Source organism: Morone saxatilis, unplaced genomic scaffold (genome assembly GCF_004916995.1).
Source record: "Morone saxatilis isolate NCDOM2014 unplaced genomic scaffold, NCSU_SB_2.0 Contig20, whole genome shotgun sequence".
Taxonomy (NCBI): Eukaryota; Metazoa; Chordata; class Actinopteri; family Moronidae; genus Morone; species Morone saxatilis.
In genome coordinates, this window is record NW_023339763.1 from 25,176,759 (window position 1) to 25,188,957 (window position 12,199).

At 39.5% G+C, this 12,199-nt stretch overlaps 1 protein-coding gene across 1 annotated transcript; it reads right to left on the reverse strand.

Moving 5' to 3' along the window:
* Positions 1 to 5,844: 5,844 nt before the first annotated feature.
* LOC118332078 (dapper homolog 1-like) lies at positions 5,845 to 11,373 on the reverse strand (the record flags this gene model as incomplete). The annotated part of the gene is given in 2 exon segments (XM_035667215.1): positions 5,845 to 9,655; positions 11,244 to 11,373. Coding segments are annotated over 2 exon segments (1,776 nt in total), but the record flags the coding sequence as incomplete, so codon positions are not given.
* Positions 11,374 to 12,199: the final 826 nt, after the last annotated feature.

Below are 12,199 nucleotides of genomic sequence, written 5' to 3' on the forward strand. Positions count from 1 at the left end.
CAGACAGACAGGTGCACAGCAACAATAGTAGCAACAACTACACTAATAGTAGTGACTGATGATGATGAACATGAAGAAGATGATGACAATGACACCTGCACGGAGCTAGCTAACATTTTTACCTGTTTGGCTGATTAGTGTACCTAACAGCAGGACTCTTGTCAGACATGGACAGGTGAGTTGTTGAGTGAGAATATTCTTTCTCTGCTCTCTGAACTTTTTACACTTCTATTGTTAGAAGACAGACAGAGCTGAGTGACTGTCTATAAAAGTATTTATAATAGTACTATTATATCATTTTGCTGAGATGTTAATCAAAATAATATTAGAAACTTGTATACTTTTATACATACTGATTTTAAAACCTATTTGACAATGATTGAAAACTTGCCAAATCATGGCAAAAACTTTTATTTAGACATTTCAAACTCAAATTGTTTAACAGACACCATAGGTTTTTTGTGTTTTTCTTGTTTTCTTGTATTTTCTTGTATTTCTTGTATATTTGTTGTATAATTTAATATCAATGTCATTATATTAAGTATACAATAAGTGCACATTTTATGATGAAACGTTTTGTATACATGTTTTGGAAGTCCTTGTATTGAATGCCTATTTTTGTAATAAAGTTTAAAAAAAGAGTCTGTCTTTTTATTCATTTTTTGCTGCAATCAAGACACATACATTTAATATTATTCAAAATATTAAACTAAACAACAAAATGCATGTCCAGTCAGGCAGACTGGGCCCAAGGTGGGCCCCTTTGTAACTGAAGAGAACACCCCTCTCTCTTGAATCTGTTGTTTAATGGCCCTCATATGAGCAACACTGCAACAACACAGCAGAAATACCCTTTATCCTCTTATACACTCTCTGGTTGTTGGCAGTGACTGACAACTTAACAAGTCTGTAGCCACTAATTCCCCTACAGTGTTAACTAGAGGGGCCATTAACCCCTTAAAGTAAAAGACCCTATCAAGTTACACCCGGGACCATGTGAGTCCAACACGTGGCCTATAGAGGGCAGCAGAACCACACATACCACTGGTAACACAGGCCCCGTGGTGAAAATAGCATGTTACGTAAAATATAATATAAAATAGTATAATGATCCAAAACAGGCATGTGTAGACGATATATCTGTTGTTTGTGTATATAAGTGTACATTTTGTATTTATTCATAATAAAAGAATAGTGAACATAAACTTTTCTTTATTCTGAATAGAACCTTCTTGAAAGAACAGTGGGGGATCTGGAACAGCACTGACAATCACTTAGACATAGATAGTCATAGACTGACAATAAAAGCAGACCACGAGATTCTGTGATTTTTTTTACAAACCCACTATTAATCAATAAGTTTAATAATAATAATAATTTAGAAGATGTAAAAGATTTTTTTCGTTGCAGGTTATAAACACTATACCTGTGTTCTGCATGTAGATATATACTTTATTAATCCCCTATTGGAGAAATTGTTCTTTTCACTCTTTTTTATTTTTTTTATTACACACACACAGGCTGAAATCCACACTTGTGGACATCCAAACAGGGAGAGAGATGGTGGTGTGATGGGTGGGCTGCCACATTAGCAGCACCCCATGAGCAGTTTCTTTGGGTTAGGTTGCCTTGCTCAAAAGTGTACTTACATTTTCTTTACCCATTTTAACAAAATGCAAAAGGCACGAAAACACAACTTTTATATTCAATTCAATTTTCAATTCAATATATTGTTTTAATTTTTTTTATTTAAGGTAATTATACACTAATAAAAACCTTAATATTATATTATATTTCTGACAATAGATCCTCATAAATGTTACACAAAACCTTTAAGAAAATTTACATTTAAAAGAAATTTTAAGAAAAATGTTAAGAGATTTTAGGGCTAGGTTTAGGGTTCCAAGACAGTCAGCATGTTTTCAAATTTGCTTGACATTTCATTCTTTTCCCTTCAGAATGATATGCTGATAACGCCACAGTCAGCAGAAATGACAAACACTCCCTACACATAAAGAACCCCTGACAGAGAGGCTGTGTGGTGATGAAATGAGAAATATTAATATTAATATTAATTAATTATTATTAATGTCTGACATCTGATTATATGAAGCAATAATACTGTAGATAGTGTGGCCAGCTTCCAGCCTGAAATGTATGTGAGATATACACTAACTTCTCTAGCTCGGTCTGACATTTTTCAGAGTTGAATTTAAAGCTCTGGGGGGAGGGGGTCCCTGGGGAGAAGCTGTCAGAAGTTGGTTGACATTTTCCAGGGATTGGAAAAAACATTGCTTACACTGAACCACACTCAGTTTGTCTCTTTTGTTTGTCTTTCTCTCTTGTCTACTTTGACCGTTCTGTCGTCCCCTCAGGACTGTTTTTATATTAATCCTAGACTAAACATCAGACTCAACTGCTGCTGCTGCTGCTGCTGCTGCTACAAACCCATGTGGCTAAGTATTTCAACAACAAATATACTGGTAAATTATCTTGACTTTGAGGATACATGCGCACAAGCACCAAGATGAGATATTTTTTAAACTTTGTGCCTTAAATGTTTTCAGTTATAATGAATGGAAACTTAAGAGCAAATTCCCAAAATGTCTGAGAGGGAGCAGCAAATGAGCTCAGTGTCCAGAAATAGGTGGAGCAGCCCTGGCTAAGACTATTCTTATCAGAATATAACAGTTTTGTCAACTGCCCATCATTGAAACAAAATAAAAACCGTCTTTGTAAGCCGTCTGCAATAGAAACACAGGCAGAGGGAGTGTGACACCATAACTCTACTATATCTTTACATAGAGAATAGTTGTGTAATGCTATATTCATGTTCTAAATCTCATATATAAGCTTCAAGACATATATTGTTGTGGTTCCTGCTCTTCATGCACTCATTAGGTTTCATGTTCATTGTGCTGAAACAATTGATTAAAGGCAGCTGTATCATTTCTAGAACCAAGTTTCAGTTCAGTTTAGTCACCTTCTGTTGCTAGGTAACAAATGAATGTTGGCTAGCTTGTTGCCATAGTAATTATACTATGATGTAATTATAAACGAATCAATGATTTTCCTCCATTTTTTAATTCAATAGCATTTAATAATAAACTCCAATCATCATTGATTGTAGGGGCTAAAAATAAGGTGCAGTACAGCGACACAATGCGTGATGACAATGTGCTGATTCGAGGCTGATAATGTTTGATATACAACACTGGTCGGTAAAGAGATGTTTGGCACAGGCCGTATGGAATGGAATGGAACAGAGGTGACTTTAGCAGGAAGAAAGAAAATAGAAAATGATGGAGAAAAAAAATGGACTGTGCCTCAAATTGCTTTCCTGTTGCTTTGTCTATAGAGACAGCAGTTGAAAAAAAAGTTGGTTCCAGATATTTGAAATGTGAATGAACTGGGTATAAGTAGGGGAAAATCAAAGAGGCTGGAGAAGAAAAAATAGGTCAATCACTCTGTATCCCCAAAAGTGCCAAAAATAAAAGCCCCTCTGTCTCCTCTCTCACCATCACCCTCTCTGTCTGGCTAATCAAAGCCAGATGTATGTGCACGAGGCCTTCATTCAACCCACCCTCCCTCCCTCACCGTCTCTCTGTTTCTTTTTCTCTGTGTGGGTTTCCTCCTCAGGCTCAGTGCCTCTCTGTTCTCCCCTTCGTCTCCTCCTCCTCCTCCTCCTCCTCTCTTGCCTCTCTCCCCCTTGCTCTCTGGCAAAGCAGGAAATACTACAGGTTCCTGGCCCTGAAGGGAGCACATTTCTTCTAACCACTAACAGATGGAGGGATGAAGGAGGGAAGGGATGGATATGGGAGTGAAAGCATGTTGTTTGGGAAAATGTTGTTAATATGTAGATAGATTGCGAGATGATAAAGAGCTTCAAATGCTGCAGAAGTGAGAGGTTGTGTTCTTTACCATTGGAGTGTTGGTGGCTTAAATGAGCCAATCCTCCTCTTCTTTCCTCTTTTTCTTTCCTTTCACCCTGTCCCTCTTTTCCACTTCAATGAACTAAGGCAGCTGGAACTGAATCCTAATGTCATGAAACAGCCCAGCCGATAGAAATCCCTCTGTACTCTTTCTCTCTCACACACACATCAGTATACTTCTTTCTACATGAGAGTGGGCTTAAGTGTGATAGATGAGTGTGTGTGCTGAGTAAGGACTGTATGTTCATGTATATGTGTGTTTATACTATATATATATATATTTGTGTGTGTGTGTGTGTGTGTGTAGTAGCAATGGTGATGTAATATATGAGTTCAATTACTTTTTAAGACAGAAAAAGTTTATACTGTACATGTGGTTTATTGGTAGTATCCCACTAATGACTGGTGTAGCTTTATAATTATAACAGTAGCAGTAGTGGCAGTAATTGTACATCATAGTAAAAGTATTAATAGCATGAGTAGTACTAATAGTTTTATTAGCTAGCAGTTGTACTATAGCTACAACTAGTATTAGTTTTGCTAGTATTAGTGCAATAGTAGAGGTAATGTCAGTAGAGGTTAGTACACACTGTAGTAGTCACATTAAATCAATAACAAAATCAGCATTCTACCACCTTAAAAATATTGCAAGGATCAGACACATGTCACGGAGAAACTAGTACATTCATTTATCTTTAGCAGGCTGGACTACTGCAATGGTCTAAGGTCTGTCAAAGACAGCAATCAGACAGCTGCAGCTGATCCAGAATGATGCTGCCAGGGTTGTGACAAAGACCAAAAAAGCTCAGCATGTAACTACAGTTATCAGATCACTACATTGGCTATCATTCTAGTGCTTGTCCTTAAGTGTTTGAATGGTTAAATTCCAAAATAGCCATAGATAGACCCAGTATGAACCTTGCAGAACTCTGAGGTCAGCTGGTTATGGATTACTGGCTGTGTCCAGTCTTAAAACTAAGTGTGGAGAAGTTGTGTTTACTTTCTGTGCTGGTCAAATGAGGAGCAAACTGCCAGAAGAGCTAAGACTTGAAACAGTGCTGACTACTTTTAAACCCAAGGTAAAGACAATTGCTTTAAATTAATGTAATATTTTTTTTAACTAAATTCATGTATTAGTTAGTTTTATTGTTTGTCTGGATGATTTTATTGTTTTTATCCTGTGTACTTTTGCTTGCTTTTATTGTTTTTTCATCAATGTTTTATGTTCTGTGTTGTAGTTGTATTAGTAATAGAAGTAGTAGTAGTATTAGCAGCTGCAGTAATGGTTGTTAAAGTAGTAGCAATGGTGGCATTACCAAATGTAGAGCAGTAGCAGTCGTAATGGTAGTTTTATTTGTAGTAGCAGCAGTGGTAAATACAGTAAAGTTGTAGTTACAGCAGTAGTAGTAGCAGTAATTGTATTTGAAAATCTGCCTTAACCATGCAAAAGCAGTAAATCTCTAAAAGAGTCTCATGGATCAGGACATCCAGAGTATCAAACTTCCCCTACAGTTCACTTCCTCTGTACTGTTTGTGACAGTTAAGAGAGGAAAATTAAATCTTAAACAAACCAATGTTCCCTCTGACCCCTTAACTCTCCACTTTAACCCCTCCTCTCTGTCACCTCCCCCACTCCCTTACTCTCATACTTCAGTCATTCAACACTTCCATCACTTACACCAGGGCTGCTAACACGTGTGTGTGTGTGTAGGTGTGTGTAGGTGTGTGTGTGTGTGTGTGTGTGTTACCTGTGTCACAGTGTGTGGTCTATTTACATATGTGTCACAGTGTGTGGGATATTTACATGGGCTGGCCATTTGGTAACACAGAGTGTGATGCATTGAACTACTGGTTGATGTGGAAATGTTTTCGTAGAATAATAATAATAAAAAAAGACAAGTATTGCTTTGGAACTTTTAACACTTTAATATCATACACTGCATTTTGTCAAAGACATTTTATACAAAAAGAAGCTAATAGTGAGTTGGCTAGTGCACTTTAAATGATAATACTGTCAAATAGTCAAAGTGACACGGTAACGTTAAATACATTCTTTGAGCTGGCAAAATTCTATTAGTCTGTAAGTAGCTAACTATAAAACATAAAAAAGTAGAAACTGTTGCTACTTAACATTTTAAACAAGGTCCTTCAAGAACATTTATTTTTATTTGAGTGAGACATTTGATTTGGCCAAAACTTTAAAAAAAATACTGTTTAAATATTGCTACTGCAGTATCTTGCTGGTTTGTGTCTGCTGCTACATTAAAATGTCAAAGATTCACAGACTTCTTTTTGGCTAAAAGTCGGCTCTACAGTGAGATTTACTCTCTCAACCACAAATTTCAGACAAAATGTCTCACAAGCACTTTGTACTGTACTAATAATCCTTCATAACTACTTACTATAGACTTTGGTCACATGTCACCATATCTGTCAGACAAATTTAGTTCCACTCACAATATATTTAATAGCTGAGTGTTTATAAAGAAAAACGTGTAGGAATCACAAACTTTTGGTTGTTTGTCTTTAGTTGGCCTACTCTTTGATGACAGTATGACTTAATTTAATAATAACAAGTATGCTTCATTTGAGCAACAAAAGAGGATTTCACGGTCCAAATACAAGGGAACCGTGGCCTGTCTCAGCATTGCAAATAACTGTATTTTCAACAATAAGTTTCCAATGTGCATATGTGTGTTTGATGAAGAATTTGCTTAAAATAGGACAGAAGCTAGTATGGAAAGCTTGGAGACAAAGGGTAAATGTAGGATAACCTGGCAACTAAAAACATACTTTTTAAAGAACAGATATCTGCGCATTACAAAGTGTTGGTTATGCAAATGATTAAACTGCCTTAACTGCACAAATCATGTGCAGTTAAAACTGTTGAGATTTGGTGAGATTTTGGTGCATTTTAACTGCACATGATTTGAGTGATTGACCTCATACAAACAAGCCACGCAAAAGAGTAAGAAAAGTTAAGATAAGAATACTAAAATGTTCTCGTATAAAGACAGTACAATTGGGGCTGGGTACTGAACATCAATACTTTTATGTAACTGATGAATTGCTTTGATACTATCAAATATTTAAAAAATGCCATGTCATTCTGTACAAAATTTTAATACCTTAGGAGTAAATCTCATCAGTGTGAGAGCGGCAATAGGAATACAGCAGGATGTCTAACCTCACATCGTAGAGGCATGCAGATAACACACTATGTTGGGGTCATTGTATTTGTGTTTTTTACTGTAAAATACTTATCTGCACAGATAACTACGGCATCTTTGTGCTGCTTGTTAGCTAGTCTAGCTAACCTGTATCTGCTCAACGTTTAAGTCCGTTCACCACATCGTCCACTGGGATTGGAGCTCCAGCGCATCCTCTGCGGCAAACATGGTGTCGCTTTCACACTGACGGTAAACAGAGAGAAATACACCTAAAGTCGTCGGACCCCGGCGAGCTGCTCTTTAGCCCGGAGGCTACAATGGCCTATTGCCATTACCGTTTGTTATGAGTGTTCATTTTGAAAGTTATTAATATTTTTATATACTCAAATACTGTACAGATATTCCATCTTCATTTCCCTGGTCTTTGAATCGCTTCCTCCTTTGAAGTGAGTAATTGTACCGTAATGTGTCCTTCTAGCATTCAGGAATCAGTACCAGTATCGAAATATTTATATTGATACCCAGCCCTACTTACAATGGTGGGTATATTGGGGATTAATCCGTGCATGGCTGGAAATTACAATCATGACATACAGTTCTCTGTGACCTCAAAGACAATGTCTCCATGGAAAATTATAAACTTCAGTGACTGTGTGCATGTGTCTGGGTGGGGATATTTTGGGGCCAATGTGGCCAAATGCTAATATCAAAGACTGATATGGTGATAGCTATTTCCTTTATTGTTTGTTAAGGCTGATCTAAAACTATCCAATCAATTCAGTCAGCCAAGATCACAGTACTTTCATGCACATATTGATTTTTAAATTCACTTTAGTTTGAGGTCCATTATTCTACATAGTCCAAAGCTCTGCAGCTCGTGCTCTTTCAGTTTGGCAAGTATTACGCTTTATACAGTGGTCATTACTTTTAGTGAACCAGTGCGGAAGCGTAGGATCTTCTTTTTAAGGGCATGTGAGGCCTTAATCTTGACAAAAGCCTTGGGCTGCAGAGGTGCTCCAGGTGGTGCAGGAGGTGATGGGAGGGAAAGTTGAGGGGGTAGTTGTTGGGGCCAAACCAGACCACCACTCTCATCTGAGTCACTGGACAATGAGCTGGAATCTGGAGAGTCAGCTTCGCTCATGCTGGACTCAGACTCACCCGGCCCTGGGTGGGGGTAGTCCTCACTAGGTTGACACGGTAGAACTTGGTCCCTTTCTAACTGGTACTCCATGTGCTGATGGTGGTGTGAGTGGTGGTGGTGTGGGTAGGCATATGATGCATGTGTAGGGCGAGATTTGCGGGTGCGCCTTCCACAATGGTCCCTTTGGTTTAAAGCTGAGGAGCCTTGCATAGGTGCTTGCATGGGTTGCTGGTCACCCTCGTCTTGGCTAAGCTCCAGGGTGGATTGCCAGCGCCGATAGCTACCACTTCCTTGCTGTTGTTTCTTGCTCCTAGATTGACTACTGCGGCTTGCCCTTCCACCGCTTCCACTTCCTCCACCATCTCTCTCCACTGTATTGTACTTCCGCTCTGGAACCCTTTGCAGGCTGTTCTCTGACTGAGACCTACATGCTTTCTTTCCTGGCTTCCTGCTGGCACCACTTTTGTCTTCATTAGAGCGGCACTTCTTTGGGCCCACTCTGGATCTTGAGTGTTGGATCTGAGATGTTGAGGGGTTCTGCTCTTGATGGCCTCTTTCTGGGGAATATGTGCTTCGGTTGGGTTTGGGCATCGCAGAGCCCTTGTGGGGGTTGCAGTGGTGATGAGCATAAGCTCTGGTGGAGGCTCGACAGGGTTGGGCTGGAATATACTCTGCATTGACCAGCTGCTCACCAGGTGAAGGCAGTTGGTGAGGCTTTGACAGAGGTGGAGGGGAAGGGTAGTTGTGGAAATGTTGGGGTGAATCAGGCTCGCTATTGCTGGAGTCTGGGTGGGTTTGCAGCACTCTGAAAGATGGATAGTCCAGCAAGGTTGAGCGGGAGCTGTTAATCACGGAGGCCTGCCTGGGCCTGTCATAAAGCCCTGGTTGAGGCTGGACACTTTGCTGGAGATAGTGGTGGTATGGGGGTGGGGCATCTTCAGTAAACCCTGTCCCTTGGTAATGTTCCTGATCAAGATTATGGCAAGCCTTTGGAGCAGTTCCCTCTGGGCACTGGGATGTATTAGAGACCTCTTGAATAGACCCCGACTTTGGTGAATGTTGCTCTTGCTCCTTGTGGCATAAACTACTCTGCCTCACCACACTGACAGCTCGGGCATCATGTGCCAGGCTGGTGCGGGGTTTTGAGGGCCGTGTGGGTAGGGCTCTGCGTTGGATCAATCCAAATATATAAGTCTCTACCTTCTGGGCCTGTTGGTAATCTTCCTGACTGGGGTCAACATCCTTAATTTCCCCCAAAACATCAGTGACCGTGGCTCGTCTTGTTGGGTCTGACAGCCATGTTTCTCCTGTCTCTATCTCTTCTGTCCCCCCAGGGGCTGAGAGGGAACGAGGGACAGCAGGATGGTAATTTGATTCATGAAATCTATTTTGCTTGGCTACAAGGACCTCTCCTGGCAAACAGAGCAAAGACAAAGAAAGTGATCAGAATCATTCTTGCTGTTACCACCTCAATAAAATAATTTTGTCTGAGCCAACAAATGCTGACCCTCCTGATAGATTGCAAAGACTGTGAATGTGACACCTCTTATTGTATATTATACAGTATGGTGTGGATACATGAACAACTGTCACATATATTTTGCTTAATGAGAAAGGTGTTTATGCTGACAAATATTGATGCTCATTAACAAGCAAAAAAGGTCATACACAACTAAAAGACCCACATCTTTCAATACATGAAAGCAGTGACCACTGCCTGAATTGGACAAAAAACGTACCAGTGCCAGTACCCCAATTCAGCACAACCCTAATCCTGACCTTAACCACAACATGCCCCTAAGCCACTGAGTACTGGCATTTTAGGCACTGGCTGTGATTACTTTATACTAGGGATTTGTGGTTAGTGCGATAGTTAGAAGGCTATACCTTCTGGAATCATTGCAAGAGTAAAATCATGCTACCGTTATACCATCTGAAATACATCAAAACACAATCTCATATAAAGTTTATTGAGAGTAAATTTGATATTTTTTTTAAAAAAGGGAAAAGATAAAGAGAGGTTAACCTTAAAATCACATAACCAACAATAACAACAAACATTTGAAATTAGCTAGTGAATCATTTGCTCATGTTACAGTAATATGTAACCTTGCTGAATGATGTCTTTTGACATAATTGAGTCATGATACTCTCATTTGAATTATTGCTGATAATATTACTTTATGTACAATTGTTCAAACACATAAAAAATAATGCTTAAGATGTATTGCATCCATGGAAAAGGTTCAGTTTTATTTGTTTACTTTTAAACCATCACAAATATAGGCTCTGGGCTGTTTTTTATCATTTACAAATTGTATACACAGCAACTACAGTCTTTTTACAGGACTCTGAGCTTAATGGCAAACCCATTTTAGTTATGATCCACACATAATTACTTGCTACACAGGCACAATTCATATTCTGTCAGTATACTTGAACATACATTTCAAGCCATTTGTGGTCTTACCAGACACAAGTGTTGCTTAATTATGGTTATGTATAACCAGCATCATGCCTCCATGGTGCAACAAACAGGACTGTTTGTCATTTAAAATCCCAATGTGCTCAGATTTGTGTCTTTGTGTTTAGCCACCAAGGATGTGAATTAGATTTGTATGCTTGAAGTTTGTTTGCCAGACACTAAACCGCATCCTTAATGACCTCAGTGTCTACAGCAGGGAGGAAGAATCATTGCTCTTGATAATGACTGTGAGTCATGTCTTGGTGCAACTAGAGCACACAATAACTATTGCTCCCTTCATGCAGCACTGAGCTCATTTTTTTAAATGAAGTCAATATTATTAAAAATAATAATGAGTGATAAGGCACTGGAGGAGATTTGTTTAGTATTTGCACACAGAGAAAACAGACTAAGTTATACACAACATTTTATTGAAGTACTAAAAAAACAATGGTTAAAATAAGCTTATATATTGTCCACCTTAAAAACTGCACATGCTCTCCACTGTTTTGGAGAAGCAGAGTTGATGGTTTTACCTGAGCTCAGTCTGCTGTCCTCCAGATTAGTTGGAGAATCTGCTGATTGGACCTCAGTGTTCACCTTCAGCTCTGCTACCTGCTGTTCTAAAGACGCCTTTCCACTCCAGGGCGTACACTGGAGACTGCTCTGAAATACAGAGAGAGACAGACAGAGCGAGAGTCAATAGGTTGTACTTAGATGGGAATATTCTCTCAAAAGCATTATCAAAACACTGAGCATGGAAACAAAACAGAAACTGCTCTAAGTGCCCTTCATTTTTGTACATTCATTCCAATGTTCCATGCTTCACCACTTTACTACACACTCTGGTCAATGATATTACACCATTAGTGATGAAGAGCAACATTTCACCTTTCAAGGCGGCGCTGGTGTTTTCTTGTTTGTCTGCGTAGTTTACTTGTGTCTGTATCTGTGTTTTCATATGTTTGATGGGCTACCTGATTCGGAATAATTCTCATCTCAGGTCTCAGAACTGTGCTAACAACTCGGTGATGGTAAACAGTAAACAGCAACATAGCCTACTCTATAACAACGAAACAAGCTGATCCGGCTGCATCAACAACATGAGACTACCGGTTTGGCTGCTGTTCGCTTATGTGCTGAGCTCACCGGCTGTGGATGCTCTGGGATCTGGTGATGGATTATTTGCATTTTCCCGGATTATTCTCCCAAATTCTGTAACTGTGCTGCTTTCTGATACCGGCGGCTTTACATCAACCCACATGGCTTCATCGGTCTTTCCTGACTGTTCTATTGAGACCCTGCACAAGTACGAGCTTCTCAGTTGGGCAGAAATACGGCAGTTTCAGTCCATCTCCCGCAGGCGCGACCATGGAGTCGACACTACCCGCCCGACAAGATCAGCAGGCTTTTGAATTACTCTACTCTTGTTCCTATCAGGTAACATCCATCCCAACCCAGGCCCAGAACTGATTGAGCTTTTGAACCCTGG